The 14,808-nt window shown below is 33.0% G+C and overlaps 1 protein-coding gene across 2 annotated transcripts in view; it reads left to right on the plus strand.

The window, feature by feature from the left end:
- Nucleotides 1-14,808, plus strand: part of LOC149410326 (anillin-like) — an 87,229-nt gene that overhangs the window by 60,658 nt on the left and 11,763 nt on the right. For both annotated transcript variants that reach the window (XM_089649006.1, XM_089649007.1), the window contains exons 4-7: nucleotides 1,964-2,234; nucleotides 2,979-3,132; nucleotides 13,232-13,541; nucleotides 13,804-13,998. In XM_089649006.1, the coding sequence (XP_089505132.1) occupies nucleotides 1,964-2,234; nucleotides 2,979-3,132; nucleotides 13,232-13,541; nucleotides 13,804-13,998 (930 nt within the window). The remainder of the gene's footprint in view (nucleotides 1-1,963; nucleotides 2,235-2,978; nucleotides 3,133-13,231; nucleotides 13,542-13,803; nucleotides 13,999-14,808) is intronic.

Below are 14,808 nucleotides of genomic sequence, written 5' to 3' on the forward strand. Positions count from 1 at the left end.
TAATAAAAATAAAATAATTTATGATTATAGGTCGAAATTAGTACCTAATTTATCACTTGTTGGAATTCACACAATCATCAGTTCCAATTTTAAAATTTCAAAGAAAGTTTGAGTTCATTGCGCTGGAATATTTCACATCTCTTTTCAGCCGAAATTAGTATGATCATTTTGCGATTTATACCTTAGATCTTTTATTGAATATTATATTATTATTTTATCTAGTATTTCATATTCTTTTATAAGAATTTGGTCGCTAGCGCAGAGGTCTGTTAAGTTATTAATACATGACAGCTGTTGTAGTTAATTAATAAACTATGTCAACAAGTTTGCGACCGCTAGTTATGACCCTGGTTACCAAATATGTACTTTTAAAAATCTGCCATGGATTGGTAACGAATTGACATAAACTGAGTGCTGTAAGACCGTTATCTTTTTAGCAAACTTTACTTTTCTGCACATTGTCTTGCAGTACTCCAGCACTCGTGCATAGACCCAATGGACAACGGCCTAAAATACTCTTACAAAGAGTAAAGTAGGTAACACAAGAGCATGTACGAATGTGAATGAAGCAAGAAGTATGTGCTAAGATGTTTAGGTTAGGTTATTTAGCTTAAAGTACATTTGAGGTGAACCACAAAACTGCGCTACACAGGGTGTATCAGCACTTACCTAAAGGATTTTAAACAACGACTCCTGACCATATTTAGAATTAAAAATTTGGTCCTTTTGCAGTCTGATGATATTTTTTTTCAATTAAAAACCATTTTGTTTTTATGTAACACGTCGCCACTGATCATTCTGCCACACGTCATATAGGATAACGTGATTTTTGTCTCGTCTGTTGGGTGCTGCTGGAACGAGACGGAGTATGTATCACGTGACCCGCTAGGTTGTAGCCAGTGTTTATTAACACTTTAAATTTGATATTTTACCAGAAGGTGAATAGCAAATAAGGTAGCACTGTGTGAACTGTTGGATCGAAGACAATAAGGATAATAATAAGCTCTGTATAAATGAGCTGTTATTTCCTATTTTCTGAATATAAAATTGATTTTATGTCCATCTGGGCTTTTACATTGTTTTAATTATTATTATTACCATCACGCATTTAAGTTCAGTATGAAAGTGATAAACCAGGCTATAATAGCAAAATCTCACTAACTGCGTCAGGTTCCCCCCAGGCGTCGTTAGTTCAACTCCTCTGCTGGCTAAGTCTACCATCATTATACAATAGGGTGTATCGATTTTTAACTTTTTTTTTGTTTTCAAATTCCAAGTTGAAAAAAAGTTGCTACTAGGTACCACAACTTACCACAAAAAGTTTTGAATTTTTAAAAAAATGTTTAGGTCTCCCGCACAAGGCCTAAAGTTTTAACCTTTTTCAAAAAATATCATTGTTTTTTAAATTTAAAAAAATAAAATCGTAACTTTTGTGTTTATTCCAAGTTAAAAAACTGTAATATTAGGGCATAAAAATAAGTAAGAAACGATTTTTTTTTATAAAAAAATGGATTTTAGGTCTCCTGCACAAGCCCTAAAGTTTGTTAATTTTGATGAAATTTTGTAATTTTGTGTACATATAAAAACCATGTTTTTTTTAAGTTTAAACTACGTATTTATTTTTATTCCCTAATATTACTGTTTTTTAACTTGGAATAAACACAAAAGTCACGATTTTATTTTTTTAAATTTTTAAAAAATTTGAAATTTTTTTGAAAAAAATTAAAACTTTGGGCCTTGTGCGGGAGACCTAAACATTTTTTTAAAAATCCAAAATTTTTTGTGGTAAGTTGTGGTACCTAGTAGCAACTTTTTTTCAACTTGGAATTTGAAAACAAAAAAAAAGTTAAAAATCGATACACCCTATTATACAAGCGACATCTCCCCGCTTACAATGAAGGTAGTAAGAGATTTTAATATTCCAAAAAAAATCTTAAAACTTTATTGATTATTTAATTTTTAGATGGAAGAGTCAGAGATGGACCACATCGAGACAGAAATAGATCACGACGAGCAGCCCACCTCCGAAGACAGCCCGCTGATGGGCGCCGGAAACCACTCCAACCCGACGGCCAGTAAAGTGGTGGCCGCCGGAGCTAATGGTATAACCAATGTCGCCAACACCGTCAATAACAAGCGGCAGCCATCCTCGCCCAAGATTGTGCTTGCTAATCATGGCGAAGGCGATCACGAAACCGATGCCACTGTATGCGAACAGCCCAATAAGAGGAGAAGTAAGGCTTTGTTCAATGAGATATTTAAATTGTATTTTATAATCGGCATTGAAAGAAAAATCGCTAGAAGTGTAATGTATAATCTAATAAGACCTTTCAACTATTAGGTTACAGACAGGCCAATAGAATTATTTATCTGTTGAGAAAAGAATTCCTATTACTTGGAAAATTTAGATCTTATTCATCCAAAGTAAGATATAATTGTCCTTATTGCCGGCACACCGACACGCCTATAACACACTTCTATTGATTTATCTCGTCAGTTATAACTGGAAACAAATTGATATTGATTTTTCAGTATTGAATTTAAAATTTCAAAACTAAGGATGGGTTGTTTTACAGAATTTGAACAATTATTCATCTAATTCCAATCCAAGTTCTGTGAAAGTTCTGTTATTAATTCATTGGGAGCCGATTGTTTCTGAGTACTTGGATAATAACAACATGAATAGGACTTTCACAGAACTTATATTATATTAACTTCGATGAATTGTTCAAATTCTGTGAAACAACCTGTCCTAACTCTCGACGATGGTTCTGGTTTAAATAATTATTTTGAAACAAAAACCACACCTTTTTTTATTACTTTATTTATCTTAAATGCTTATGTTATAATAATTTTGTATCAAAGTCAGTGTGTTTAGTCATCATTAAAACTGTTAAAACTAAATTATAAAACAAAATATTACAAACCATCTCCTTGCACTGTGTATAACAATTCTAACCTTTTGAGTCATCTTCCAGGTTCCACAGACTCCGTGAAAGTCCTATCTGTACTGGAGGAAGTGAAGCGCATCCGCGTAACTGGCCCCAAAGAAGGCAGACTGTACCCGGGCCTATCAGACATTGACGCAACCACCACGGAAGATGAGGAAACCAAGATGTCTTGCCTTGCAAGGTGTGGAGACTTCGCACTAGAGTGCTGCTTCTTTTTCTTTTGCATCTGAACTAAAATAAGACGTAACCTGATTGAAAAACATGTCGTGATTTTTTGACAAACGAGTCAGCAACAAATTTAGAACTGGATTGCGTAGAATTGTCGCTCATGAACAGATTTGATTGATTTCAATTTAACATACAATCGCTTTGGTAGAATGACAATTAAGAACAGTTTTGCGAATAGAGTAGTCAGTTGTGGAGATGGCGATTTGAAACCGAGTTTCATTTATGGGGAGGTACATGTGCAGTGAGGAGAGAGGACTCTTGCATTTGACAGTCGTTCAATGTTCATGAACTTTTCCAAAAATTGCTGAATCGTAGTATCTTACGCAATGTAACAGTAGTGTATAAAAATTGAATTCTCTCTTAGCAAATAGTTTATTGAAAACACACCTTGGTATAGTTATTCTACCAGCTTATTCAATGTTTTTGGCTCAGTTTCAGCAGTATACTAGGGTCCATTCATTCGACTAGCAATACGTCATGCACTGAGCCACTTGTAAGCTACTATTTGAGTCGTTCGAGCAGTCATTAGAATGGCTCCAATAGATTGGAGCCACTTGTGTGCCTAATTTCATCTAATTATATACATCTATAACTTTTCATGAATTTGATATTGAATTTATAAGCTATTTTGATTGATAGATCTTAACATTGTGATAGCTAAAGAGGACAGTGTGTCGAAAATCACAGTATTAGGTGCAATTTAGCTTCATCCAATGCATTTTTCGATTCATGCCTCGCCGGCACAAGTATGTTGCCCTGCCATAAAGGGGGAAACAGAGAGAAAATTGCGCTTGATATCACTATCTTGACACAAAACTCTACTGTTGGTATTGTGACATCTTGATAAATTAGTCGGCTTGCTGTGAAGGGTCGTCCAGTTTGAAACAAAATTTTCTGTAATAATTATAGTACACACTTGGTTATTTTATGTGGCGCCATTTGTGTGAAATATACACAAAACCTCACCTCATGCATAACACAAGTTTATGCAACAATTTTTCCAAAAGAAATTTTTCCGTGAGATGCCAAATATTTGTTATAAAATGTTTGTTCCTATGGACAGTGTGTAAAACCACGTAAAGGATTTAAGTATTTTTACTTAACACGGGAGGCGTGTCGTGTCATCTTTTGTGATGATGTGTGGAGAGTATCGCATACATTTAAATACTGCGTGTTATATGTGTGTCAATTTTTTTTCCGATATACACAACCCTGTTTTTAACAACCAATTTTGAAATGGATATAATTCGACAATAAATAATATTTCTAAAAAGTAGACTACAGAAATGACTTTGTTTGCAACTTTCTCAGCAAGTTGGCGAAATAAGTTGACCAGATTAGTTCCGTGTTGCAATCACTCTGACCATGTGCCAATAACCGATATTCTTAAGACAAGAATTCTCAGCATCTAGAAATTAGTTTACAAGCGCTTATGTCTATTATTATGCATATTTTATGCAAATAGTAAATTTAAAGAGACTGATCGTAGCAATTTCTCAAGTGATTTTTTAAATTCTGTTGGACAATACAGTCACATTAGAGTGAATGATGTATTAGTTAGCATACCAATTTTTCCATGTTATTACACAATTAGAAGAGAAGAGGTAAAAAGTTGTGTCTTCTATCTTTTTGAAAATTCCCGTTTTGATATATTTGAAATTATTTCTGGTGACAGAAATATTTAAGTAATTTCAAATGAAAATTAGATCATTTTTTGATAAAATGCATAAACTGTTACAAAAGCATTTCATTCTGATATGTATACAATATCACAGTTACTTATTTAAAGTATTCTACAATATTTTTTACATACCTAATCATTTCGGCATTTATCAAAAATATATAAAAAGACTGTTAGATTAAAAGTTTTTTGGAAATATTTATTGATGTTGTTTAGTGTAGATTTATGCATTGTTCTTATATATGTTACTTGCAGTTTTTGCTCTGTTCATTTTTTAAATAAACATTTTGGAGGGTCAATTATTCAAATAAATAAACTTTCAGAGAGTTAGTTATTTTAAAACAATCAAATTTTTGGGTGTTAAATCAAATGTCAATTTTTTTCAATAATGTATACAACAGGCAGGGGGGTTAACATAATAAAAATTACAAAGAATAAATACCAACCGACCAATAACGGTGTGCAACAATATGCAAAAATAAAACAATTTGTAAAAAAAAAAATACACACGAAAATAAACTTTGGGTCAAGTGAAAACGAGAAATTTTAGAAAAATTTTGTGGGCTATCGCAAAATATGCCCAGAATCTTACCACTACAGTGAAGTGAACTTTTTATAGTCAACTCATTTGAAGAATTTTACAACTACAGTGAACGTTATAGTCAACTCATTCGAAATCTTACCACTACAGTGATCGTTGTATAGTAAACTCATTCTAAATCTTACCACTACAGTGAACGTTATATAGTCAACTCATTCGAAATCTTACCACTACAGTGATCGTTGTATAGTAAACTCATTCTAAATCTTACCACTACAGTGAACGTTATATAGTCAACTCATTCGAAATCTTACCACTACAGTGATCGTTGTATAGTAAACTCATTCTAAATCTTACCACTACAGTGAACGTTATATAGTCAACTCATTCGAAATCTTACCACTACAGTGAACGTTATATAGTCAACTCATTCGAAATCTTACCACTACAGTGAACGTTATATAGTCAACTCATTCGAAATCTTACCACTACAGTGAACGTTATATAGTCAACTCATTCGAAATCTTACCACTACAGTGAACGTTATATAGTCAACTCATTCTAAAACTTACCACTAAACGAACGTTATATAGTCAACTCATTCTAAAACTTACCACTAAACGAACGTTATATAGTAAACTCATTTGAAATCTTACCACTACAGTGAACGTTATATAGTCAACTCATTCTAAATCTTACCAGTACAGTGAACGTTATATAGTCAACTCATTCGCACAAGAAGTTGGGAGTAGGTTAAGTTAGTTCTTTGGAAAGGAATTCTTATTCTAAAATCAAGTCTTTTGGGTCTTGCCCATCGAAAGCACAGTTGCCTATGAACAATTATTTGTACATTGAAGAATACACATTTAATTTTCTTCCAAAAATTGCAATCCTTGACTTCATTTACAAAAAATAAACAATAGAACTTTGACGATTTCACAGCAAAGAATTCATTTATCAAAGTATAAATAATATTCCTGTTAGATATGGAAACGAAACGAACCGAATTTAGAGTTTAACTATACGTTGGTAGCACAATTATATACTCTCGAGAAACAATTAATTTAATACGTCCATAGAAAAAATATGCATTCCTTACGATTTTTACTAATGTTTTATATGAAATTTAATGTTAGGCTTGCCCGATGGTGCCGAAGTGTTAATTACACGTTATAAATAAAGATAATTATAATCTTTGCTTTAGAATACGAATATAAAACATTATATTGTAATTTAATGTCGATGAAATACTTGCTTTCCTTAGAAATATTATTTAATTTTAATATTATTTATTTAAAAAAATCTCTCATGTTTGCCACTACTTAACTTTATTTCTTTTTATTTTACAGAAAAAAATAATTTGTTAATAATATAATCGAGTACAAAAATGCAGATCAACACATTTTAATTAAATAAGTCTAATTACCTTTTTTTGTTTCAGCAAATAACTGTGTATATTGATTGTTGGACCTCTTTGATATTATTTTTATTGAATAAATTACATTGCATGCTAAATATATAATAAAAAAGGTTTCTTGGATATAATATGGATTTTCATTTATTTTTTGTATGAAGTAGAATGAATTTCTCATTATGTTTTATACTGACTTTAGTGTATTTTTGATTTCCAAACTGCAGTTATTTTATATGTAATTACATTTTAAGATTCTTCCTAAGTTTGCTTATTAAATGCGATATAAGAATACACAATATTAAATATGTATTTTAAGTTTTTTTTTTTGGTGTTGGACAGTTTTGCAGTGTCCGTCCATCATTGCAGATGTGTGCCAATATACATATTGGTTATTACATCGTCCTGAAATCACTATAGACTATTGGCCCTGAAAATCGTCAAAATTTTTAAATATTTATTTTAAATTTAGATTTTTACCGTTTGCCATTTAATTAGCCCTTAGAATTAAAAGAGAATATATTTTTGGTATGTAATTAATAACATAATGTATTATAATTGACAGTAAAACCACCTTATAAAGCGGAGCATCATTGTAAAGTGAGTTTTACTGTAACATAATTTTTATGTCATCGCTTAGGAAAAATGAATGTTAAAATGAGATATTAGTTTTTTAAATGCGTAATTTTGTTTTATTTAAGTACCAAGATCTGGTAGGTATAATGTGTTGTACTTAAGTATTTTTGTATCTGTGATATTCCTTTGTAAACACATTGAAATAAAGTTCCCTTTGATTTTTTACTGAATTGTTTTTCTCTCCACTTTTATTTCAGCACAAAATGCCGAAAAAACCAATAAACCACGCATTTCGTAAGTATAAAATATAAAAATTAATCAAATTAAAGTTTGCTGGGTACGGAATATGAGACCCAATACTTGGAATAAGAACCCACAGTTCAGAATTAGAAATTTACAGCTCTGAATTAGAATTTCCCAGATAATTCCACAGTTGACTTAGGACGGGTTGTTTCGGAGAATTTGAATAATTCATCAAATTTCAACGTGCATTTTCGGGTTCTGTGAAGTTCATATTCAAGTTCTGTTATTATATGATTATAGAACAGTTACTTGACAGAACTGAAATAATAACAGAACTTGAAAAAATATTTCACAGAACATGAAAATTAACTTTGAAATTTGAAGAATTGTTCAAATTCTCCTAAACAACTCGTCCTTAGAATACTATTTAGAATTTGAATCCCACAATCAAATATAGAAATTGACAGCTCATAATTAGAATTACGCGGTTTATAATTAGGAAATCACAGTTCAGAATTAAAATCACACTTTTCATAATTAGAATCACATAGTAAGAATAAGGATTACACATGTGAGATTACAAATTAGAATCATGCTGTTCAGAATTAGAATTACGCAAATACGAATCAAAATCACACAGTACAGTATTGGAATTACCCAGTTCAGAATTAGAATTACAAAGATGTGAATCTGAGCCACACAGTTCAGAATTAGAATTACAAAGATGAGATTCTGCGCCACATGGTTCAGAATTAGAATTATGCAGATGAGAATTATTCAGAATTAGAATTACAAAGATGAGAATCTGAGCCACACAGTTCAGAATTAGCATTACAATGATGAGAATCTGAGCCACACAGTTCAGCATTAGAATTATGCAGATGAGAATCAGAATTACACAGTTTGGAAATAATATTATACAAATAATTTGGACAAAAAAGCTTCCTATACTATGGTACTTAACTCTACAACAAAATTTCACTCTCATTCAAAACTCACAATAATATTTTAACAATTAAATTAAAAATGAAAGGCTGGATACAAAACATAGGGAGATCAGAAATAGATAATATACTGACACCAAATACAGACTGAAACCGAAACCACTCAACTGAACAAAAAAACACCTTGTAATATATTTATAATTATTTCAGAAAAAACACTTCGCAATATATTTATAATTACTTTACCACACTACTAAATTTTAATCATATGTAAATGAAATCCCCAGTACGGGAGATCCCTATTTGTTACAACAACAACAAAAAGAAGATAATAAAACACATTATTACTATTATTAAAATCACACCATTCTGTATTAGAATCACACCATTCAGAATTAGAATTATACAGATGAGAATCACAATCACACAGTTTAGTATTGGAATTACCCAGTTCAGAAATAGAATCACACAGTTCAGAATTAGTATTACACAGTTCAGAACTAGAACCGCACAGTTCAGAATTATATGAGAATTGGAACCACACAGTTATTAGAATTATGTAGATGAGAATCAGAATTACCTAGTTCAGAATAAGAATTAAATTAGAATTACACAGTTCACAATTACAATTTCATGGCTCAGAATTAAAATCCATAGATCAGAATTAGAAACCGAGTGCTTCAAATTCATCTATGATAACTCATTACTCTAATGATTTTTCAAATCTTATTTTCTAAATCTTATCTAAAGCCACATTTATTTAATAAAAGTAAAATATTTATATTTTCCGCCCCCCATAAGAGGCTTCTCCAGCTGTTATTGGAAATCCAAATCAATTTATTACAGTTAAATAAATAATTAGACTCGATAGGCATTTCCACTGCATTGACTACTACAAAATTAATTAAGCCGATTCACTTATTTACAGGCCTAAACAAGCAGTATGTTGTAATAGATTAATCCAATTTATCCAAGCAAAAAATTAATTAAATTTTTTAATTTAACTCTTAAAAAGTTAACGTTTGTATACACACAAAACTTGTTTTCAAATAAAACAAAAACATTTTGATGCGTATATTTGGTTAATTGGTTTTTCTTGGCATTTTGACAACACTACAGAAAATGCAGAAAGAATCACTCCATATCCAGACAATTGAAAAATGAAGACATCCCACGAAGATCCAAGAACATTCCAAGCAGGGCCGGCCCTGACCCAAACGGCGCCAGACGAGATAAAACTTTTAGCGCCCCTTGTCGAAACCATTAGACGCCTAGGAGGGTGATAACTGTTATCAATAATATTCAGATGATTATTTGTATTTTTGTGTAGCGCCATTTTTATGACAAAAGCTCATTCAGTGATATGTTAGGACTGTTCCACACTAGTGGCCAAATTCTTGAAAAAGTATTATGAGATCTAAGATTCAAGCAATTTTTAAACTACAAATAACTTCCCGTTTTAATTTCTATTACATATTTCTATCGAACAAATGTTAAAAAATAAATGAATTACGATGCTCATTGTACGGTATTTAGTGAATACAAAATAAAATAATATAGAAATCGATAAAGAAATTTTTTTTATTTAGCGGAGCTGCATATTGATTTTTTCAAATTTACAGCTGAAATCTTCATTCGAATCTTGGATTTCGTAATACTTTTGCAAGAATGCGCTCGCTAGTGCGGAGTGTTGTTAAAGTAATATAACCAATCGAACGATGGCTACCCATATTTACGTCTCATCATTCTAGACCTTAAGCGATTTTTTAGAATTTAATTAGAAATTCCCGCAAACAGCTCAATTATAAAACCTACAAATATGAAATAAACAATGAAATACAAGTGGATTCACAGGCTTTAAAGCACGGTTAGCAGTTTATATGTTTCCATATTAATATTTAGAGGTATTATTTTTTGGAATGAGTGTGGCCAAATTCAAAACTGATTGCCTGGAAATCTCCATCGCTTAAGGCTTTATTTTGTAAATACCACATTGCACGAGTGATTATAGACAACATAAGGTTAAATAATTGTAAATGCATTTTCAAACTACTGTATAATGTGGTGTCCAGTTAGGATCTTAGGATCACAGGGGCCTAACTACAAAAACTGGTGTTTTCAGTTAAGTTTGGTTTCGGTTAGGCCACAATCATATTTATTAGTGACACAAAGTTCGATCTCTTACGTACAGCCGTTTAAGAGTTACAGTTGGTCATGTGATCATTCCAATCTTTATTTGCGTTTATCTTAAAACTATGTTATGGACGGTGACCGGATAAATCATCACAATGATAATTCATCACAACTTTAAGTTATATAAAGTCATGGAAGAGGAGATCCAGAAGCGCATCGTGAATGCAAATCGCTGCTATTTCCGCCTACAAAAACAAATAAAATCAAGACTGCTTTCCAGAACCACCAAGGTATTAGTGTACAAAACACTAATTAGACCAGTGCTTACGTACGCAGCCGAGACGTGGGTTCTAACTAAGAAGAATGAGCGAGCACTGGATGTTTTTGAAAGGAAAATTTTGAGGCGCATCTTCGGACCGGTTCTAGAAAATGGATTTTGGCGCAGACGTTATAACAATGAGCTCTATACTCTGTTTAAGGAGCTAAACGTCACAAAATTCATAAAACTGGGAAGACTTCGGTGGCTAGGTCATGTGGAGAGAATGACCGAACATCAAGAACCAAAGTCCCTGCTGAGCTCAAGACCGATAGGCAGAAGGAGCCTGGGAAGGCCAAGGTTAAGATGGAGCGACAACGTCCTCAAAGATTTATCTGCCTTGGAGCTTCGAAACTGGAGAGAGCTGGCGCGGGACCGAGATGAGTGGAGGAAGACTCTTGAGGAGGCCAAGACCCACCAGGGGTTGTAGAGCCAAAAGTGATGATGATGATGAAAGTCATGGAAAGTGATGAAACAAAAACTTTATTAACTGGGTTAAGTAGGTTAGGTTAAAAAAAAAAATATTTCATCGTTTCTAATGACTTTATATCACTTAAAAGTGTGTTGAATTGTCACTGTGTTGAGTTATCATGGAACCGTTATGGACCTATCTAGGCCCCTGTGATCCTAAACCCCCGAATGGTTAATATGTTCATCCCAATAAAATTCTCTAAAAAAGGTTGATCTAGTCATAGAGAAATGTATTACAAGTAGAAACAATTAGATTCAATTGCTTTAAAAGTTTGTAGGTCGAGTAGTTTCACTATTACAAGATCCTCGGGTATAGGATGGTTCATTTTAACCTTGCTCAAAAATACAAGGGTACCCATTTAAATCCAAAATCGTCTATATCAGTTTTCATACTTAAAAATTTCCAGTTTTTTTTCAATGATTTCAGAATCCTGTCCTTTTTGCCGCGTCTAAGGTTTTTATTGACTTCGCAGAAAGGCCAATAACTTCCAATACCTTCTCAAAAGATATTTTTCATTGGGTATAAGTTTTTGAAATGTTCCATCTCACTAGTAATAACTTCTTTGGTTTGTTGTTGCAAAGGAATACTACATCCAAGTTTTGCAATGATAACAAGTAACAAAAAGATATAACTTCTCAAACTTCTTATATGTTTGAACACGTGCATGCCCTAAACGCACCGTCCAGCCAATGTATGGACCTTGAACGGACACTCATGCACTTACACATGCGTTTAAGACACGGCTTTGTAAAAGTATTAGTGAAGGATCTTATAATGTTGAAACTACTCTACTACATAATTTTCTGTGACATTTATTGTTATTGTAATATGAGAGGAAAAATTTGTAATTTTACTGCACTGAACAGGAAAACCCTAGAGTTCACCCCAACACACTTCGATCGGTGTATCTCTTCAGTGTTAAATATGTAGTAATACCCTTCTGAAGTTTGTACTCTTGTATGTAAATAAAATGTTATGTTGAAATAGTATTACATGTTAAAATAATTTTTTTAAAAATTCATTCATATTGTAATGTGTATTATCCAAGAATATCCAAGAAACCACAAAAATGTAACTTTATGTATGCTGTAAGATTTTAATGTATTGGTCCAACAATTTTTGTACATATGTTATTTGTTTCAGAGTTTCATCATCTTCAACTGATAAACGATTACATGTTGTCAGCTGTTTACAACCATATTTAGAAATCTTAGCAGGAGATTTGGTTCCTTTAGCTAACCTTAGTGTTAAGAAATGCACCTAGAAAACTATTCTAAAAACTCAAATATCGATGATTAGAATTAGATCCCAAAATTAGAATTTTTATTTATTGAAATCATGTTCCATCCCTGGAATGGTGTGAGTTAGAGGTGCCATAATTTTGCACATACAAGTTTGGGTTCTCCTTAGGCATTTAGCAAACTGTGTATTCGGCTATAAGTAGTTTATACTGATAACTTTTAGCAGTGACTGCATAGTTCTCATAGAAAAATCATAACAAAACATATGGCAGTGCGTGTATTTAGAATATCGGCTGCTTGTTGTAATTTGTGTGTTTCCAGCCTTAGTAGAGTTTAGTTTATAACTCATTTTCATTGAAATGTGGAGATCCAATGACTTTTCAATATTATCACTAGTCATCTATATTATTTATAGTGCTGCTCACACTTTGTAAACATTACCATAAGAACAAAAAAAAACCTTATTTGTGTGTTAACCGTATTTTTCATTACAGTTTAAACACGAGCTCCGACTCAACTGTGAGCGAGCATGTCGAAAACGATTGGGGCAACACCTCCTTCACTCGAGACATATTAAAGGCAGTGGGAGTTAAAAAAACCAACGAATCCAACGGTCTGTCCAAGGCCAGGAAAGCCGTCCGGGCAAAGAGACGCTCACGAGACACTCCCGTGAACAGAAACAGCCGAGACGATTCGTATGATTCGTCCAGTGACGGAGAAAATAACGAAGATTTGGACGATTTACTGGATGAGGTTTTGGACGCGGATGATGATACTGAAGGACCTACACCTCCCAAACAGAAGGTAAGATTTAAAGTGTTTTCTCTATTTTCTTTCTTCAAACAACAAACATTCTCAGAACACGCACAAAACTATTTATTCATATTCATAATGCATGTGTACGCATACAAACAAATAATTTTTATTTTCATAAAATAATTAAATTAACACCATCTATGAATCCCTAGATTATAATGTAAATTACTTTTATCTTTAATTGATAAATGGTAATGATAAACGGTTCACTATACCGTTTTACCATAAAAAAAACAATTTTTTTTTACAGAATTCAAACGCAGTACCATCCAACAGTTTCTACTACAAGAAAGGGGAGCCCAACGCAGAAGTGGACAGGTTCAAATCTCCAATGAAGACGCCACCGCAAAAGAATATTGGACAAAGAGATATCTACCAGGATGAAGTTGAAAGAAACAAGCCTTTGGTGCATACTGTCAGCTTTTATAGAAGACAACAGAGTCAGGTAAACTGACTTGACTAACTTCATCTCATCTTCTTCTCCTAGTCGCCTCTAGGTGTCCTTATCCTGCACTACTTCGGTGGCCTCCATCCATAGTAGGTCCCGCATCTTCTCCCACAGCCTCTGGAGTGGTTTCATCCTAATATGCCTGTGGCAAAGAACTTAGCCACTGAATGACTGTACTCTTCAATTGCACTAAGAATTTTCAGTGGAATTCGATCTTCTTGTTTCTTAACCACTCGAGCGAAAGCTACCCAAAGTATGTGATTTTTATGAATTATAAATTTGATGATTTAAATAATTTTCTTATATATCTTAAAAACATGGGGTAAATAACGAAATCTAGGTAGATTCATTGGCTTTGCACCACAGTAAGCAGTTCATATGTTTCCATATTAATATTTGGAGGTATGATTTTTGTAATGAGTAGCTGGGGTTCGATGTTAATCCATTTAAATTTAATAATATGAATTTCATTTAAATTCGTTCGGGCTTCTTAACCTTCGGGGAACCAAAGAGGAGTGTAGAGGAGAGACGAAGTCCTCTTCCATCGTGGGGCCTTTAGGGAACTAAGGAGGAGTGGAGAGGAGAGGAGAGATAAGGTTCTCTTCCCTTTTGGGGCCTTCAGGGAACCAAGGGGGATTGGAGAGGAGAGATGAGACCTGGGAATACACATTGTGGAACCAGAAGACGTAGCCACATATCCAATAACAACCCTGGTGAACTTTATAAACGGGACCGGGTGACTGTTAAAGGAATGAGGTAAAAAGGGAGATAGCACAATGGGCCTATGGTCTAAGTGCTCACGGAAAC

The sequence above is a fragment of the Hesperophylax consimilis genome, chromosome 28 (genome assembly GCF_061612785.1).
Source record: "Hesperophylax consimilis isolate HC1 chromosome 28, BYU_Hcon_1.0, whole genome shotgun sequence".
NCBI lineage: Eukaryota > Metazoa > Arthropoda > Insecta > Trichoptera > Limnephilidae > Hesperophylax > Hesperophylax consimilis.